Source organism: Nothobranchius furzeri, chromosome 14 (assembly GCF_043380555.1).
Source record: "Nothobranchius furzeri strain GRZ-AD chromosome 14, NfurGRZ-RIMD1, whole genome shotgun sequence".
Taxonomy (NCBI): domain Eukaryota; kingdom Metazoa; phylum Chordata; class Actinopteri; order Cyprinodontiformes; family Nothobranchiidae; genus Nothobranchius; species Nothobranchius furzeri.
Window position 1 is genome coordinate 26,692,133 of NC_091754.1, and position 18,600 is coordinate 26,710,732.

At 42.8% G+C, this 18,600-nt stretch overlaps 1 protein-coding gene across 10 annotated transcripts in view; it reads left to right on the forward strand.

Annotated features, from left to right (window-relative positions):
- mcf2lb (mcf.2 cell line derived transforming sequence-like b) overlaps window positions 1-18,600 on the forward strand; it is a 36,433-nt gene that overhangs the window by 15,452 nt on the left and 2,381 nt on the right. For 4 of the 10 annotated variants that reach the window (XM_054746783.2, XM_054746784.2, XM_054746785.2 and 1 more), the window contains exons 2-28: window positions 3,218-3,301; window positions 4,627-4,741; window positions 8,893-8,983; window positions 10,626-10,745; window positions 10,846-10,962; window positions 11,117-11,266; window positions 11,410-11,534; window positions 11,637-11,751; window positions 11,828-11,947; window positions 12,035-12,226; window positions 12,308-12,499; window positions 12,690-12,849; window positions 13,060-13,106; window positions 13,191-13,276; window positions 13,374-13,440; window positions 13,519-13,634; window positions 13,705-13,774; window positions 14,075-14,167; window positions 14,241-14,333; window positions 14,417-14,542; window positions 15,943-16,164; window positions 16,247-16,339; window positions 16,432-16,510; window positions 16,586-16,658; window positions 16,742-16,848; window positions 17,037-17,129; window positions 17,337-17,396. In XM_054746783.2, coding sequence (XP_054602758.1) covers window positions 3,218-3,301; window positions 4,627-4,741; window positions 8,893-8,983; window positions 10,626-10,745; window positions 10,846-10,962; window positions 11,117-11,266; window positions 11,410-11,534; window positions 11,637-11,751; window positions 11,828-11,947; window positions 12,035-12,226; window positions 12,308-12,499; window positions 12,690-12,849; window positions 13,060-13,106; window positions 13,191-13,276; window positions 13,374-13,440; window positions 13,519-13,634; window positions 13,705-13,774; window positions 14,075-14,167; window positions 14,241-14,333; window positions 14,417-14,542; window positions 15,943-16,164; window positions 16,247-16,339; window positions 16,432-16,510; window positions 16,586-16,658; window positions 16,742-16,848; window positions 17,037-17,129; window positions 17,337-17,396 — 3,006 coding nt within the window. Of the gene's footprint in view, window positions 1-344; window positions 836-3,217; window positions 3,302-4,626; window positions 4,742-8,892; window positions 8,984-10,625; window positions 10,746-10,845; window positions 10,963-11,116; window positions 11,267-11,409; window positions 11,535-11,636; window positions 11,752-11,827; window positions 11,948-12,034; window positions 12,227-12,307; window positions 12,500-12,689; window positions 12,850-13,059; window positions 13,107-13,190; window positions 13,277-13,373; window positions 13,441-13,518; window positions 13,635-13,704; window positions 13,775-14,074; window positions 14,168-14,240; window positions 14,334-14,416; window positions 14,543-15,942; window positions 16,165-16,246; window positions 16,340-16,431; window positions 16,511-16,585; window positions 16,659-16,741; window positions 16,849-17,036; window positions 17,130-17,336; window positions 17,397-18,600 lie in introns of those variants that run through there. The other 6 variants (XM_054746781.2, XM_054746782.2, XM_015966117.3 and 3 more) reach the window with 6 other exon arrangements.

Genomic DNA, 18,600 nt, shown 5'->3' on the forward strand with positions numbered 1-18,600 from the left:
AGATGCGGGCCGTATTTGACTGCACTGGTGAGAATGGGAGCTTTGTGCACGTTTCCTGAGATAAACCAGATGGATGTCCCAGGTTGGGCTGGCTTAGGGAAATAAGCACCGAGAGCTGCAGGGCGTTTTGGAATATCTCACCTGAAACCATTTGCTTTTCTTGCTTATCATTGGTCATAAATGTTATTAGTAGAGATCAAACTTGTATGAGGAGGTTGGATGATAGCAGGGAGGGTTCGGTCAGGTGGAGCACTACATTGTGGCTTTTGTTTACGAGGAAGGTAACCTGAGGTTGAAACAGGAAGTCCTTCCAGATAGGGATGTCTGCAGGCTGTGGAGCACCTGCAGCCAGTAGAGTCAACATGAGAAGGAGGCTGTTCAGGTGACACTCTCAGCCAGCTTCATGGAGCAAATGCTGCAGAAGAGGGGAAAACAGACCTAGGCCTCTTCATGGAGGAGGATGTGGAGGTCGCCTCAGCCTTTGGGTTTAAAGCCGAACCAGATTGGAATGTTTGTCCACGTGGATCCTTGGAATGGGAAGAGATGGGTTTGTTTCTGGGTCACACGGAGAGTCTGTTGGCTACAGATGAAGCAGAGGGAAGTTCTGGAGATGGAGGGAGCCAGACTGGAGAAGAAGCTGATGCAGCATCAGTGGAAAACGGAGAGACCAAACTGAAAAACAAAGAAGGGATGGATGATGAGGATGAGGAGGAAAAGTCAGCTGAAGGACTGGGTTTGTGTTTGAGTTCTAGAGAGGAGTGTCATCATGTTCGGATTTCTCTTGAGGAGGTTGAGAGTTACTACAAGTTTTCTTCTCGCTGTCGCTGGCTCTGCGGTAGGTGTCAGGGGTTTCATCTCTTTACAGAGTTCAGTAAACTGTTTACGTGTGTTTTGCCATTTAATTTATATCGAATCTCCAGCTGATTGTTTATTAGAGTCTACCTTACTGAAGATGGCCACCATTTGGGGTCATAATCAAAAACCACTCAGAGATTAGATAAAACCACGAAAGGATGACTCCCTGATGCAAAAGGCAACAGGAGATGCACCCTCCTCTTTTTTTTTTTGTTATATTTGTCTTTTCTGTCGTATTGAGCTACAATTGCAGCTCTGCCTTGTCCTCATTTAATCTGTGGCAGTTGGTCCAGGTGTGTGACGGTGACCCACTAATGTTTGACTCAACAGATAAAAACGTGAGCGCGAGTGGACATTAATCCTTTCTGTTAAGCCTCATTAGAGCCTGAACCGTGCAGCAGGTGGTGTGCATGTGAGTGAGTGTGTTTGTTTGTTTGTTTGTTTGAGGGGGGTGTATTTATATTTGCTATTTGCATTCATCATGGAATTTTATTTTTGACTATTGCAAAAGAGGCAGGAAACATCAACTATAAGTAAATAACTGTGTCCAGATGTGACACAATCTCAGTAAACACGATTGTCATCATTTTACCTTTGGTTTGTCACATACGTTTTTAGAGTTTACCTTCTAGTGATGTCAGACGCCGAAACCGGCTCGTGTTTCGTAGCGACTGCCCGGAGGCCTTTTGCTGTCATCTAATATGCACGGAGAAAAGATTTTAACACAGAATGAGACTGACAAATAAAGTGTCTCTGAAAGGGGGCTGATGGCCGAGTTGGACATCAGTGAGGGGGTTTTCAGTAACAGAATAGCCTCTTTCTGGCCTCATTGGGGGTGTTTGATGTGATAGGCGTGGGAGTTTCTGGGGGCAGGGTGTGCCCTGGCTGAGTAAACGATATCAGGTCAGAGAGGGGAACCTGATGGAGGACTCTTTGTGAACTTGAGCATCTAAGGAGCATGAGAGAGCCTGTGTGCTGCATGTGCTGCAACACCCGAGGCAAGCCCAGCTTTTATCGGCATGGCAACACTGCTTTATGAAATTACAAACATCGAAGGCTATCATTTGTCTTTATTGATTTTCGTGTGTGTGTGTGTGTGTGTGTGTGTGTGTGTGTGTGTGTGTGTGTGTGTGTGTGTGTGTGTGTGTGTGTGTGTGTGTGTGTGTGTGTGTGTGTGTGTGTGTGCGTGTGTGTGTGTGTGCGTGTGTGTGTGCGTGTGCGTGTGAGTGCGCGTACACTTCTTCGGTTTAGTTTGAAATGAAAGCAGAAATGAAATCTCTCTTGTCACACAGACAAATCCATCCTCGGTTTCTAATTGATACATTTGTGATGTCAAATTTGATGGCTGATATAACAAACGTGCATCCAGTAGCATTGTGTACAAACATGACAGACATGGAGAGAAATTAGGTTACAACAAACAACACCCAAAAGTCTGATTCATGATGTTGTTTGGGAAAAGAAAGCATTTAAACAACTAGTTGGCTTTTAATTTATTATAAATATATGTGGTGTGTGCGCATGTGTGTGCATGTGTGTGCATGTGTGCATGTTTGTTTACCCTCACCCTGCTAGATTACTTTTATAGGTGAGAACCTGCGGATTAAAAACCGCCTGCCTCAGTAAAGAGAATCAGCCTTACAACAAATGCATCATCAGTCTCTCGGCGCTCTGATTGGACATTATATCACATTTTATATTTACCGTCTCATGTATTGGACATTTATTTTAATGCAATGAAACAAACGCCTGCTGTGTTTTTGTCGGCTCGCTGACATAAACTAAATCTTTCCTCGTAAACGTTGCTGATCTCTGTACACTTCTCTATTCAGATTGATTCAGGAAGTGTATGTTCTACTGCTTCTGGTGCATTCTTCACCTACTTCCTCCCCAAACCAAAAGAAAAACACTTCTATTGGTGTTTCTGATATTGATGAACTTCCTGTTTAGTTTGACATTTAGCTTGTGTTCCTTTAAAAGTGTTTGACAGATAAATAAAGCCGTACATGTGAGTGTGCTCCCGTGACGGTTAACATCACGAAGTGGTCAGATGGATGAAAGGAAGAAGTTCTGAATGTTCTCCTGACCCTGTGTTTAGCTGCATTAAACAAAGCTGCACACTCTGTGAATCGACGAATGTGTTTCATCAGACTGGTTTTACTGTTAAAGCCAAATTTAGTTTAGAGCCAAAATACGATTTTTATTTGTCTAAATTATTATTATTTCTTCTGAAAAGATGTGTGCTTTGATGCAAATCTCTGAATTTACACTAGAGAAAGCGGAAAAATTCTCGTTTTTGGCTCAGATTCATGTTTGTTTCTCAGTCGTGGAATTATGCGTAATATGTGAATTTTTCTTTCAGACGAGCTCATGCAGCTTGACACGGATCCCCCTCGAGCTGCTGACATCACGTCTGATCTCAGGAAGCAGTTTGCCTTCCTTTCAGGTGATGCTTTAATACCTTTGCTTTTGTGGGGTTAATATTGTTGTTTATTGGTCCTTTGTTGGATGTTGATTGTTATTTTCTCTCCTTTAACACCAGTGAATATCTGTATCCTAACTGGTCTGACAGTTCGTTTAAGCTGTTTTCTCGCCACTGTTAATATTTGCTAATCAAATCCCACGCCTGTATCTTTCCTCGCACCTTCAGGTTGATAAATTATTTTGCTTTGAATGTTTTTTTGTGATGAACTAAGTTTCGTACATCTACTCTGAACCGTTCACTCTGCACGGTGATGACCTTGTGGCTGCAGCAGAGTCTGGAAACGTGGGACAGAAACGAAGCAGTCGCTGAAACCATGACCATGCACTTGCTGTTGCCATGGTGACGAGAGAGAAGAAAAAGCAGACAGATTGATATTCCAGGCACATGCGCTGACAGAGCAGCTGTGTGTGTGTGTGTGTGTGTGTGTGTGTGTGTGTGTGTGTGTGTGTGTGTGTGTGCGCGCGCGCGTGTGCGTGTGTGTGTGCGCGTGCGTGTGTGTGTGTGTGTGCGCATGTGCGTGTGTGTGTGTGTGTGCACGTGTGCGCGCGCGTGTGCAAACAGCATCACCATTTTTTGTCCTTCTCATGCCGATCCGAGTGATGCTGTTAATACTCAACACATATTTTATTGTTTAGCTCAACATGAGAAAGTGAGGAATGGATTATACTTTTGATTTCCATGCTCATTTCATTACAATCCATTCACTGCTGGAACTAGAAGACAGAAATGTCTCATATTTGTGAGCACAAATCTGGTTTCAGACCAGAATCGGTTTTCGGCCCACTGCTTGTAAACTTGGATCAAACCCACTCAGTTCTCAGCACACACAGATTTTTATTGCATAAAGAAATGATCACTTACTGTCGATTTACTTAAATGTTTTTATCTTTATTTTTGCATGAATAACAAACCCTGCAGGATGCTTCCTTTAGTATTTTTATATGTGATTTGAAACATTCGTTGCATTTTTTTTCTTAAAACCAAGAGAAATAACTGATTTCTGACATTCTGACTTTTTTTTATTGGCTGTAGTCACATTTTCTCTGAACAGCATCCCAATATACTCCACAACACTGCCCTCTTGTGGCCACCGTATTTTCTCTTTTATTCTCACTGTTGAAAAAAAACAAAAACATTTGATTTCCTAACTGAATGTCTTCATGACCTTCAGTAAGAAAGCAGGAGAAACGTTTTAGTATCTTTAAAAGTATTCGGTTCTGTCTTAAAACAATAGATTCTCATTGTTTTGTTTTATTTACTGTTTTTTTTTATCATCTTTCTTTCAGGGGGTAGAGGAGACAATGGCAGTCCAGTTATTGTTTTCCCAGAATTCCCTGCATTTGGGGAGATCTCGGACAAAGAGTTTCACAATGTCCTCACCTACCTGACAAGTGTGCCCAGGTATTGTTGCTGATCCTGTTATTGTTTCTGTTCTGGGGGCAGAGGGGTGCCGCTTGATTTAATTCATAACCCTAATCATGCAATAAAACTGAAATTCTAGGGAAACCCGCCATTCTGAATAAATCTCCCAGCATATCAATTAACATCGATAATTCCTTCATCCTTCCTTCTCCCCATGTAAAGAGTCTTGGTGTCATCCTTGACAGCACTCTATCATTCAAAGCCCACACCAACAACATCATTCGCTCAGCCTACTTTAATTTATGCAAGATCAACCAACTCCGCCCCTCTCTCACTCCTCATTCTACAGCCATCCTCATACACAGCCTAGTCACTTCTAGGACTGATTACTGTAACTCTCTCCTTTTTGGTCTCCCCCATAAATTCCTTCATCGGCTCCACCTTCTCCAAAATGCTGCTGCACAGATAATCACTCATGCCCCATCCAGAGATCACAGCAGCCCTGTTCTTCAGCGTCTCCACTGGCTACCTACTGAACACAGAATCTCCTTCAAAATCCTGCTTCTCACCTACAGTTGTATCCACTGTCTCGCCCCTCCTTACCTCTGATCTCATCCACGTTGCTGTCCCATCTCGCTCCCTCACGTCTTCCTCTGCCATTCACCTTGTGGTTCCTCCTGCTCGTCTCACCACCGTTGGAAACAGAGCTTTCAGTCGCTCTGCTCCTCGGCTCTGGAACTAACTTCCTCCTGACATCCCAAACACAGACTCCCTCCTCTCATTCAAATCCAAACTCAAAACTCACCTGTTCAAACTGGCTTACACTCTCTAGTCCACAAACTCTCCACTCTGTAATTTATAGTATATTTTTTGCAATCATATTGTTTAAATGATCTTATTCTTATTTTTGTGTAAGTTTTATCATGTTTTGTGAGGTGACCTTGGGTATTGAAAGGCGCTTATAAATTAAATGCATTAATATTATTATTATTATCATTATTATTATTATTATTATTATTATTATTATTATTATTATCCTAACCCTAATTAGGCCAGTAGAAGATTTAATACACACAATGATCACTTCTGGGGAAGATAAAGGCCCAGGGAATGCAATGATGCTCAGATTCATTAGTTTGATCAGATTAAAAAGTTCAGATTCCTGCAGTGAAAAGATTATTAAAATAGCTCAGAAATTCAAATACAAAGATACTTTATTGATCCCAGAGGGAAATTAGAGCTTCAATACACACAATTCTGAGATCAGTCATGTGATGGTTTAATTTACATGTTATTTAATAAGCCATAAGACAAAAGATTCCATAGCAAATATGAAATCCACCTTATGGATCTGTGAGGTTATTTTAAACCAGAAGATTGGAACTTGCAGGGATTAGATAACGGCTTCGTATTCACTCAGAGACAACAGAAGAGAGAGAGAGAGTCGAGTTTAAAGTTAAGAATTTTATTACTAACAAATTAAACTAGACTGACTTTAAACACTACATGTATGGTGTAACAAAGGTGGATGAGACGGTGAATGGATGACGTGTGATGTTTTTCAGAACCAGCAAATCCGAAGAAGCGATTAGTTCTGATGGGAACTGAAGGTGATGTCTTCACGTTAAGCTTTGGTTAGGAGATTCATAAACACATTTGACGCCATTTTGTCGGTCTACAGACCCTGAGTGGAAGTCCCCATCTAGATCAGCAGGTGTAAAGGTCCAGCTTGACCTTATGGAGCCGAAGCCTGTAGAAACAGCCGCGGCAGCCGACCACCCGTCTTGAGATACTTCTGGGTCACTACAATTGTATTGGCGTCTGGTGAGACCCGAGCCTGGGTCTGGATGGTTCAGCTTTTATTCTGAAAGGAACCGTTGCAGCAGTTGGAACAGCAACAGATTTTATCCAGCTTGTCGTTGGTTCTTTCGGTTAAAGAGGAGAGTTACGGATTGACCACTCCGAAGCTTTCTCTAGAATGCTTGAACTGGCGTTAAAGATGGCGTGGGCATAGTTTTATACTTCGAATGTTTTGGTTAATGGTCGAATGAAAAGTTGACGGGTTTTACCAAACACCATCAAAACCACGCCTCCGTCAGATCTGTCAGATTCTGATTGGATCAGTAAAAGTAATGTGTCATGTCTTTTAATACTACGTGAAATCAGTCCTGTTGCAACATTTAAAGTCATAGTACCTTTATATTCTATAAGATTATAATAAAGTAATTAATATTTTGATTTCACAGATTGGTCACATCTTATTTATTGACTAACACTTGGTTTGATTAGCTTTATTAAAATAGAGTTCTTTGATTAATTAAAAGAAAAGAGTTCATTCTTCATTCTTCTGTTGAGCTGAAAATAAGCAGGTTAGAAGCGAATGCATGAGACCTTGAGACCATATCTGCCATGCAGACTAGTCCTGTGGTAGGAGGAGGGGGAAAACATTTCATTCTGTTACACATGCATAGGCATAGAATCATCTACAGGTTAGTTGTGATGAGATGAGGGAAAAGGTTGAGATGTGAGACCACAGTTTTACCAAAACTGACCCTTATTCTTTATTTTTTCATATATATTTCACAGAGTTCAGTTCCTTGGTTAGGGTTAGAGTTGGGGTTGTTTGACACTGCCGTCCCTCATCCTGCCGGAGTCTAGAGAGTAAAAATAGAGCCTGCAGTGAGCTGGACTGGTTGGATCTGAATAATGCATTCAGACATCTCAGCAGAGCTTTTAGCGAAGAAAGTGTTTGTGTGATTTTAGAACAAATAAAACACTTTAAACATGAATTTAAGGTTTATTAGCTACATGCTTTTAATTTTTAATAGGTTTAAACATAAACCCAGACTAAATATGTATAACAAAGTAATAGCTCTACTTATTAAAGAGCATTTAAATTAATTCTTGGGGTTGCGGATACATTTTCAAAGGTACAAATGGTTTGAAAGACTTCAAAATTTGAGTTTCAGACTCTTTTTGCACGTGTCAAAGGCACCGTGCGACATAATGCTTAAATGTGAGGTGCGTGTGAAACACATGATAAATAAACCAACATGTGTGGCATTTCCTTAATGGTTGACACTGATGTAAAGTTTATAACGTCACAAAAACAACTGGCAGATTTTGGCGAGCTGTTTTAATAAAAACTTTGATCACGGCTTGATTCGAACCAGCCTTTAGCTTATCGGTCCTGAATGAAGTCAGCTCTATTTCTCCAAACCAAAGCTGTTCAAGAAGCTAGCTTCAACTGGTAAAACAGACAAACGGAGGGTGGAGTAGATCTGATGCTGCCGCGTCTGCAAATCCATCCGTTTTCACGGCTCAAAAATGTAGAGCGGCTCATCTTTCATGTGAGAAGTGCAGTTATTATGTAGATGTGGGTGTATAAATAACTAATATGTAGACCCCTTTTCATTGTCTCACTGCAGGGATGAAGCTGTGTAGGGTTAGGTTTAGGGTTGTTTAGGGTTAATAGTAAACAGTAATAACAAGATTAAAGGTGGGAAAACTGTAATATTGAATCCAAGGATGTAAACGAGACACAAAGACTAATTATAGACATTCCTTAGCAAACAAAAATCTCACAGTACTCCTGACCCCGCCCCTAAACCCACCACAGATGCTCGTTTCTCCACATTTATTTTCTAATTGGCTCTTGTCCTGACTGCTCCCAGTGTCTGATTGGTTAATTTTAATAAGCAGCAGAGGGGAGGTTGCAGCTCCCCTGCTCTGTTATGGTCTGAAGCTTTGGGTTTCCTCCGGCACAAACAACACAGGGTTTCACTGCTCTTCTTCTGTCTGGTGTGGGCTGGTGTTTAGCTACAGAACGATGGATGCTTGGAGGACTTACAGGATCTGTCCGCAGTGCTGAGAGGCGTGTGTGTGCCTTTGCTGTGAACGCATCATGCTTTCAGGTTTTCTAAGGTTTTCAGGGCATGAGGGGGGCTGTGGTGAGAAAAGGGTGATGTTTGTAATCTGGAAGAGCTTCCCAGCATCCCTCTTTGTGGACCAAAGCAGCTGCCTGGGAAGATAAGAAGCAGCCTAGCTGCTGCACAGAGAACACTGGGTGTTTATCATGACGCTTATAAAACAATAAACCAGCACAATCTGGTCACATTTCTTTAAAAGGATCTCCCCTAAAGTTTCAAACGAGAAGCTTTGATTGATTGTTTTCTCCTTTTATGTTCCAGCTTGTCGTCTACAGACGTGGGTTTCATCCTGGTCATCGACCGCAGGCAGGACCGATGGGCAGCAGTCAAGGGGACATTACTCCGTATTGCAGTGAGTTTGTCTTTGTCTCTCAGCAGCACACTAATATCCTAACTTTAAACTCTGGCAACATGTGACAGCCATTTAGTCAGCTGTTGGTGTGAGAGGTCAAGCCACTGAGACCCTTTAACTCCTAGGGGTGGAAAGGGCAGAAAGGGGCTGGACTTCACCGTTAACCATCACCATCACCGTCTACCATGTGTTTCTGTAGCTGCAGGAAAGCATTACAGTTCATGTGTTCATTTTACCTCTTGTGTCTGGTGGATTTATACGGATTGGTGATGCTTGACTGTGTTTAATAAGGTTGTGTTGGAAGTTTTGGAAGTTTTACTTCCATAAATTCCAATTAAACACACAAGAGCAAACAAATCAGGATTGTATCTTCTTTTATGTCCATAATTACCATCTTTTTATGATCATTTTGGGCCAATAAGTGTCATTCTGTGATGTAAGGTGATAAAAATTTTAAAAGTAATAATATTTATATTAATATGAGGGAATAACGTTAACTTTTATTCAAATCTGCTGTATTGTACAGATAGTTTCCTCCAAACAAACCTGAACATGGAGACAAATGAGGCTTTATTGATCCCACGAGGCTGGTGTTGACAGGTGGATGAACAGCAGCAGGGAGTATTCAGTCCGCCTTGCATTAATATCCTGCTTCGAGGAACTCAGGCTGGAGTTTAATCCATGATGAGGACGCTTTTGTTGAGGAGAGGGCTTTTGACCGTGCAGCGTTATTATTTTGGTTTACGAGTGTGAATGTAGGTCAGAAGGGCCACAAGGAAAGCAAATTGCGATGCTGACGTGGATGTGGTCAGGCAGAAAGCTTTTAATGGACTGCGTCTAATTAAGTCCTGCCGGTCCCCGGAGGTGAGTTTTTAGCTGATCTTTTGTTCTGAGACATGTTTGTCTCTGTCTGCAGAGGAAGCAGACAATGGAGCCCAGAGTGGGGCCGGCACAGATCATGCTGTCTAGTGTTAGCTGAGCCTTTAAGACCCACAATTACCTAGCAGGAGTAAATAGTGACTTGTTGTGAGTGTAACATGCTCGCAATAATTTCTGATAAAACACAGAAGTCGAATTTGTGTTTTGATCCTTCAGTGAAAACTGCCTTTGGAAAGAAATCCCATCGAGCCCAGCCAGACTTCTGAATCTGCTGCAGTTGTGTTGGCAAAAACCACAGAGTCATAAATCATCACCACACCGAACAATAGATGTAAACTCCCTCCTCACCCCGCCCCGCCGCTGACCCATAATTGAAAATTATGTAAAACATCTACATGTTCCACAGCTTGTACGTTCCACCGGTCCAGATGGCGGACGCCCTCTTCGTGGCACTTATCTGGCTTCTTCCAGCAGGCGGGTTGGTTTATTCTGCTAATTGTGCTTTTCCCAGGAGATTTATATTAACAGTGTCTCCCAGAAGCAGTGTTCTGCTTAGACCAGCACTTCCCCATCTCAGTCGGGTTGGAGGACCAATCAGCCGGGCCATCCGTTTAGGCCATTAGCTAATTAAAGATGCATTAACAGTAGGAGGTGTCTACCATCCAGCTGCTTCCAGGATGTCAGTTTAGTTAGATCGGATTCATGAGCATAAAAGTATTTGCATTGGTGTTGCATCACTTCTTCGTCTGCATCATAATTCCAGGGCTCGTTCCCCGGGAACCTCCAGCTGGTTCTGGTTCTAAGGCCCACCACCCTCTTTCAGCGAACTCTCTCAGACATCCTCTTCAAGTTCAACAAGGATGAGTTCAAGATGAAGGTTCCGGTACAACAAACTTATAAGAAATTACAATGAATAAAAATACCTTGTTGGTCTCTGTAAATGTTTTTATGATCGTATGACATCATGATCGCGTTGACCCCAGGTGATCATGCTGAGCTCAGTGACGGAGCTACATGCCTACATCGACCGGAGCCAGCTGACCCAGGAGCTGGGGGGGACACAGCAGTACTGCCATGAGAAGTGGATCACACACCGCACTGTAGGGACACTCACACACACACACACACACACACACACACACACACACACACACACACAACAAATGTCATTCTTTCAGTGTTTTGCAGCTTGGATTTCTTTTAAAAACACTTAAAATGGAGCCTTTAAATCTCCGTTTTCTGTGTGTTTTTCAGGCTATTGAGGGCTTTGCTCTCATGGTTAAGAAAACAGCGCAGACCTTGCAGCTGTTTGGGACTGAACTGGCAGAAACTGAGCTGCCAAATGAAATCCAAGCCACGACCATCCTGCTGAGCACACACACCAGCAAGAGAGACAAGATGAAGGTATAACCCTAACCCCAAATGTATCCTCGGGCTAAATGTCCATTTTACTACATAAAAAGATTTGTGTGTGTGTGTGTGTGCGTGCGTGCGTGCGTGCGTGCGTGCGTGTGTGTGTGTGTGTGTGTGTGTGTGTGTGTCAATAGGAGGACATACTGGTGGCTTTGGACCAGGGCAGCAGGCTGCTGGAGAGCATCAACGAACCCGTGGTGAGAGACCCGGACCACAACATGAACCAGGATGAACTGGAGAACTTAGCCACGGTGCAAAGGTTGGTCACACTGGTTTGTTGATGTGGTTAGGATCACCGGATCTGAATGCGAGCTGCGTCAACCACACACACTGACTGAGAATATCATGTGTTTATTATCAGGCTGCTGTCTCAGCTGGATGAGACGGAGAGAGCGTTCGATGAGTTTTGGATTCGACACCAGAACAAGCTTCAACAGTGTCTCCAGCTGCGACGCTTTGAGCAGAACTACAGAGAGGTACGATGAGTGAAATCCCACTCAGCTAGACTCCCGTCACCATGTTCCTCTTCTAAAACCTGTGTCTCTGCTGCAGGTGAGAGCCCTGCTGGACCAGGCCTCTGAGAAACTCACAACCTTCTCTGAGGTCGGGATCAGCCCCGCCCACGCTGACCACATCTTCTCTGAGCTCAGCACATTTGAAGAGAAAGTTTGCGTGAGTCAACGCTGAGGCCTAAACACTTTGATCTTTCAGGCTTTTAGTTTAAAAATGTTTTAAATGATTTGTTTGTGGATGAATCAGGAGGTCCTGGACCGAGCTGCTGCTTTGTGTCATGAGGGAGAGGAGCTCATCCAGAACTCCCACTACGCCGAGGACTCCATTCAGCCCAAATGCAGCGAGCTCAGAGAGATCAGTGAGAGCGTGAGCAGCAGTTTGAAGTCCAAAAAGGACTACCTGCTCAAAGCCTTGGAGCTGCACTATCGGCTGGAGAGGGTGAGAAGACGACACGTCCATCCATCACAAACTCTTCTTTTGACTGGTTTAACCACCCTCCTCCTCTGCTGTCATCACCAGGCATCTAAATGGGTTGATGATGGCATTTATCTGCTGGCATCTCAGCCAGTGGATAAGTGCCAGTCTCATGAGGGGGCGGAGCTGGCTTTGCTGGAGCTGGAGCGTTACCTGGACAACGCCGGTGCAAATCAGCTGACTGACCTTGGCACCATCTGGGAGGAGTACGAGGAGGTGCTGAACCAGCAGTTCAAGGTGGGAAAACCAGCACCCATCTCTGAATGCTCAGTCATGCCCCCTGCTGGTCAGAACGACTTTTGTTTGTTGCTAAGAACTCCACGGTTATAAATGAACACGAATGATTGGATGCTTCTCACATGTCTCAGCTAATCCTTTTAAAAGTGAGCAGCACTGGTTACTGATGGAAGCTCTGATGGTTTCTCAGGACCAAGTGGAGAAAGTCTCCCAGAAGCAGACATCCATGCAGGAGATGTTTGACAAGAGGAGGATCAGCCTGAAGAAGCTGGCAGCCAAACAAACCAGGCCGGTGCAGCCGGTGGCGCCGAGACCCGAAGCTTTCATCAAATCTCCGCTCAGCTCACCTGGTGGGTCTGAACTCAGACGCACACCTTCTTTATTCATAATCCTGTTTTCCTCAGTTAAAACCCTCAGAATGCTGTCTATTACATGAGGATTTTTACTGGATTAAACACATCTGTTTTTAGGATATTAAGAGATTATTGGAAGTCTTATTATATATAAAGGCTTTAAGTGTTTCATTTCAATAGCTAAAAGGTGTCATTTCCCCCTCTCAGCTCACAAAACACAGCAAAGCTGTTTTGACTCCAACGGCTGTGAAAAGGTGAGCGCTCTTTATTGCGTGCAGCATCACGAATCTGTGAAAGTTTGTAGAATTAACCAGATTTATGTTTTGTTGCTTACAAAGGAAAATGGTGAGCTGCAGATGGAAGACGGAAACAGCAGACACACGTCTCTGTCAGAGAAGGAGGAGAACCTGGCTGTGCTTCGTCGGTGAGAGATCTTTCATCTGTAATCTGATTACTCATCAGATGGGCATCTTTTTTTATTTTAGTGCCTTCCTTTGATTTGCCCTGGGCTTTGTCTGCAGGCACGTCATGAACGAGCTGCTGGAAACAGAGAGAGCCTACGTAGAGGAGCTCCTCTGTGTGTTACAGGTGTTTATTTAATCCGCAGACACTTTTCATGCTCTCTGAACAGGTAACATGGTGGTTTTTTTTATCCTGCTGCTACAGGGATACGCCTCTGAGATGGACAACGCCTCACTGTCTCACCTCATCCCTCCAAATCTGCAGAACAAAAAGGAGGTTCTGTTTGGCAACATGCCAGAAATTTACCACTTTCATAAGAGGTTAATGTCTAAAACTTTTTATTTATTAAATTTATTGATATTTCATTAAAACTACATATTATTTCCCCAGAACCTTTCTGAGAGAGTTGGAGCAGTACACAGACTGCCCCGAGCTGGTGGGGAGGTGCTTTCTGGAGCGGGTGAGTTCAATGGCAACACAAAAACCAACATTTATTAATTGATTTATTTGTTTGTTTATTCTGTATTTGTTTTTGGTTGTTTTTTTCACAATGTTAGACAGCAAATCAAGGAAGCAAAAGAAAGCAGCAGCTCACAAAAATGTGTTTATTCAGGGCAAAAACAACATTATTAACATTAACAATATTGTTAGTTTTGATTATAGATTTAGTTTAATTGTATTGAAAGTGAGACATGTCTTTGAACTGCATGAAGCGATGAAGGTTTTCTAAAATAATAATCATTATCTTTGGTCTTCCCAGATGACCGACCTGCAGATCTATGAGAAGTATTGTCACAACAAACCTCGCTCTGAAAGCCTCTGGAGGCAGTGCTCAGACTGCGCCTTCTTCCAGGTGAATAATCATCAAAAATCAACTCAGCACAAGCTTTTAACATTTGACACTTTTTCTAATTTCATGTCTGCAGGAGTGCCAGAAAAAGCTGGAACACAAGCTAGGTTTAGATTCGTATCTGTTAAAGCCGGTTCAGAGGATTACCAAATATCAGCTGCTGCTGAAGGTAGGAGGTCCTCACCTTCGAAGTGAGACGTGCTTGTCTCCATCAGCGCTCTGAGCTTCTGCTTTGGGTGTTTGTGTCTGCAGGAAATGCTGAAGTATAGTAGGAGTTGTGACGGGGCCGAAGACCTGCAGCAGGCGCTCACCTCCATCTTAGGAATCCTAAAGGCTGTGAATGACTCGATGCACCTGATCGCTATCACAGGATATGAGGTGAGGGTTTAGAACCAGGCTCTGATGATGGATATGTTGTGTTCAGTCTTTTCCTGATGTGACAAAAAGGATTGTGTAATAATTATAAACCTTCCAATCTTTCTCCTTCATATTAATCTTCCCAAGAAGACATAATAAAACAATTAGATTTTTTTCAGCTTGACTGAGATGAGGAGACTAGACTGTGTTCTCTATCAGAACAAGACTGTAGTTTCAGCTTATCGCCACTGGAGAGCGCCATATCCCCTCTCCTTTCCCATAGTTTGTCGTTTTAGCTAGCTAGGATTGGCACTGACTCCACACAACCACTGTGTTTAACATTGTTACGTGAATATATATATTTTGTGTTTTTCACTAAATAAAAATAGAAAAGGGGCTGTTGCTAACATAGAATTTACAGGAAGTGCGCGTACAAGGTAACTCTTGTAACTTACAAATGTAGTTCCCTCTTCTCCTCCTCCTCCTTCTTCTTCTCCTAATTATCGATATTCCCAATAGGACAAAAAAATAAAGATTGGGATTTTTTTTCAGCTTCAATCAGATAAGGAAGCTAACATTTTACCAGAACTGAAGTGCAATTACAGCTTATAGCCGCTGGAGGGCGGCAAAATCCCCTCCCCTTTCAACTAAACATCGAGTTTTGCAGCTAGCTGGGCTGAGCTCTGACTCCATACAGCCATCCTATTTCTCACTGCTACGTAAATGCAATGATTGTGTCTTTAGCTAAATGAAAAGAGAAAGAGAAAAAGACTGATTTTCCCTGATGATGACCCCAAATTGCTGTTTTATTTTGAAAGAATTTAGAGGTTGTGGACATTCAGAGTCTGTAGTCATTGGTTTCTACTTTTGTAGTAACTTTTGTAACATAAGAATAGTTCCCTCTTGTCTTTCCTTCATGATAATAATCCTAAGAAGGAAAAACAAACAAACATTTTCTCTAGCTTTTTTGAGATGAGGTTAGAATGTTCTCTGATTTACAGAATCAAAGTGTAGTTACAGGTTATTGCCACTGGAGGGCAGCAATTTCCGTCCTCATTCATATAAGGTCAATTTAAAACTGTAGCTAGAATTCTTTTTTCAGCTTATCCAACAAGTAGATGTTGATCTCTTTTAACAAACAAACTCGCAGGTCAGAGGCATCTCGTCTTTAGATCAGTCCACGTAGTCAATGCAAGAAAAGATTTTAGTGACCTGAAAAAGACCTCAGGGGTTCACCTGAACTGTCAAAATCATTAAAAGCTCAATGACACGTGCATTTTAATTTGTGTTGAAATATGCACATTTTTATTTTAATCTCATAAATTTAGAAGCCTTTGTTCTTCACACTAAAGTAGCTAGTTATGGTGTGCAACATGTAGAACATGATTGATCTGCTCTTTTATTCACTTTCCTGTTCTCAGGGAAATATGAGTGAACTGGGTAAACTTCTGATGCAAGGCTCCTTCAGCGTCTGGACGGAGCACAAAAAGGGTCACGCCAAAGTAAAAGATCTGGCTCGCTTCAAGCCCATGCAGAGACACCTGTTCCTCCACGAGAAGGCTCTGCTCTTCTGCAAGCGGAGGGAGGAGAACGGGGAGGGCTACGAGAAAGCTCCCTCCTACAGCTTCAAACAGTCTCTGAGTGTGAGCGCCTACATCACTGCGGTGTTTCATCTGACTCTCTTTTTCTGACAAGCTGATGTTTCCTTCTACAATTGCTCCACAGATGGATGCAGTGGGAATCACTGAGAATGCAAAGGGAGACAACAAGAAGTTTGAAATCTGGTGCAACTCCAGAGAAGAGGTTTATATTGTTCAGGTGAACATTTTGCCCAGGATTCACCTGTAACAGGTGTTCAAGATTTTAATTTGAGCTCCTGCATGCATGTTTATTCTGGTGTTCTTTGTCAGGCACCAACAGCTGAAGTGAAAACCACTTGGGTCAACGAGATCCGTAAGGTTCTGACAACCCAGCTGGAGGCATGCAGAGGTACAGTCAGACTTGGTTCAGGTTGATTTATTTGAATTCTGATCGTTTTAAAGATGTTCTTATGCTGTCCTTCAGAAGCCAGCCAGCAGAGGGCGCCAGACCCAATGTTCCAGTTCCCACCTGTTCCCAGTGGAACAGTCAGCCTCAGGTACTTGCTACATTCATGGATGTATGCATGTTAGCAACTTCAGACTCTTATTTACTGCTAACCAGTTACTTTTATCTGTCCAGTCCGTTCAAGATGGGACAAAAGAGCTTTAGGAAGGGAGAAGAGAAGAAGGCTGAGTCCTGCAGCTCTGAGATGAATTCCTCATCTTCACCAAAGCTAATAGAAAAAGGTGAGTTTAGAAACCATGAAACACCTTCTTGGGGCTTTTCTCTTCATAAATAAATCTGTTTGTTTTATAAAAACAACACAGCCATCTGGTCCTAACTTTAAATGATCCCTCTTTAATGATTTCTCCCCACGTTTAACACCCTTGCCTCCTCCTGTCTGCTCCTCCTCCCTGCTCTTCTTCGGGGTCAGACGAGGCTGTGGCCAGCCCCACCTCAGACAGAGCTGCTGTGGCTAAAAAGCGCTTAACTTTACAGGGCTTCAGTAACCTGAAGGCCCAAAAAGGTAACTTCAGCCCTCTGTCTCATAACCCACCGGTCATTGTAAACATGCATTTTATAAATGAAATCATTTTTTTAAAGCCTACTTAAATGAGATTTTGTTCTATTTAGCCTTTTCTTATCAAATAGTTGTGCTTGTTTTGGAAATAAAATTCAACCTAAAGCTTTTTTTCTACAAATCTATGTAAAAAATAAACACTTTTGTCTACAGAACCTTCGTCCTCTGATGACAAATGTTACTCTTTACCCATCATAATCTTCCCATCATCAGGTATTATGCAGCTCTAGACCCCAGTCTGGTCTCAGTCAGAAGTGATGCCTTTTTCACAGCACATCGGGGGTCTCATTTATCAAGCTTGCTTACTCACAAAACGGGGTCGGAAAACAGCGTAAGCAACTTTCCACGCAAACTTTGGGATTTATGAAAGAAAACTTAGCAGAAAAATGTACGCAACTTTAAGTTGACTAAGGACCTGGCTTACACACATGTTGGACATGGAGAGCACCTGCAGTGCTGCTGCTGAGAAGGAAACAATTATGAAATCCTGCAGCATTGTCACTTGTACCACTTCGTTTTTACACAGAACAAGCCCCCCCACACGCACACACACACACACGTGCACACACACACACATGCACGAAGACTCACACACACAGCCTGAAACGCAGAATACGGAATGCAGAATATCAGCAGGTGGACAGATTGAGACAGAATGTCATGTGTCTGTGACAGTGTGTGTGTCTTGTCACTGTGACCCGATTGATCATGCGCCCTGGCTACTTGAACAAGGGAGATCTACGTTTGGCTGACTGGTTAGTGCATGTGACTTTCACCCGGGAGTCTGGGGATTGAATCCTGATTGGACCTTTTTTTTATATCCGCCACAGATCTCTCTGAAGAACTCAGCACTGACGGCTTCAGCAACACTGTGCCACTCCGTGGATTTTCTCTTATTTGTTTTGCAAAGGCACTTCCTTTCATTTCTCCACCTCACCCACAAGTACCTGAATTTCTGCTTCTGAAATAGCGCTTCCTTGACCTGCGGTTGTGATCGAAATGTTGCAACAAGCCGGCTTATGTATATGCATAAGATCCACAAGGCACTTTGCATCGGCCATTTATGGCAGTAAGTGGGCGTGGTGAGGGCGGGATGTGACTAAAAGCAGCTGAGAAACTCTCTAGATAGTTTCTGGTTTATGAAGCGGAGACTGCGTGCAGTTGTGTGTACTCCACGTTTGATAGATCACAAACCTACTTGGCATAAGTACATTTTTTGCTGAGCTTAATTACGGTTTTAGTAAGGATTCTACGCAATGTTTGATAAATGAGACCCCTGGGCTTTATTGTTGCTTTTAATCATATTTGTGTGTCTTCTAAATGATAGCAGTCTAATGACGATCACACCTGCCTGTCGTATCATTTCTGCTGTGAAAAAGGTTGAATCATTTTCCTATTTATAGAAAAGTTTCCTCCT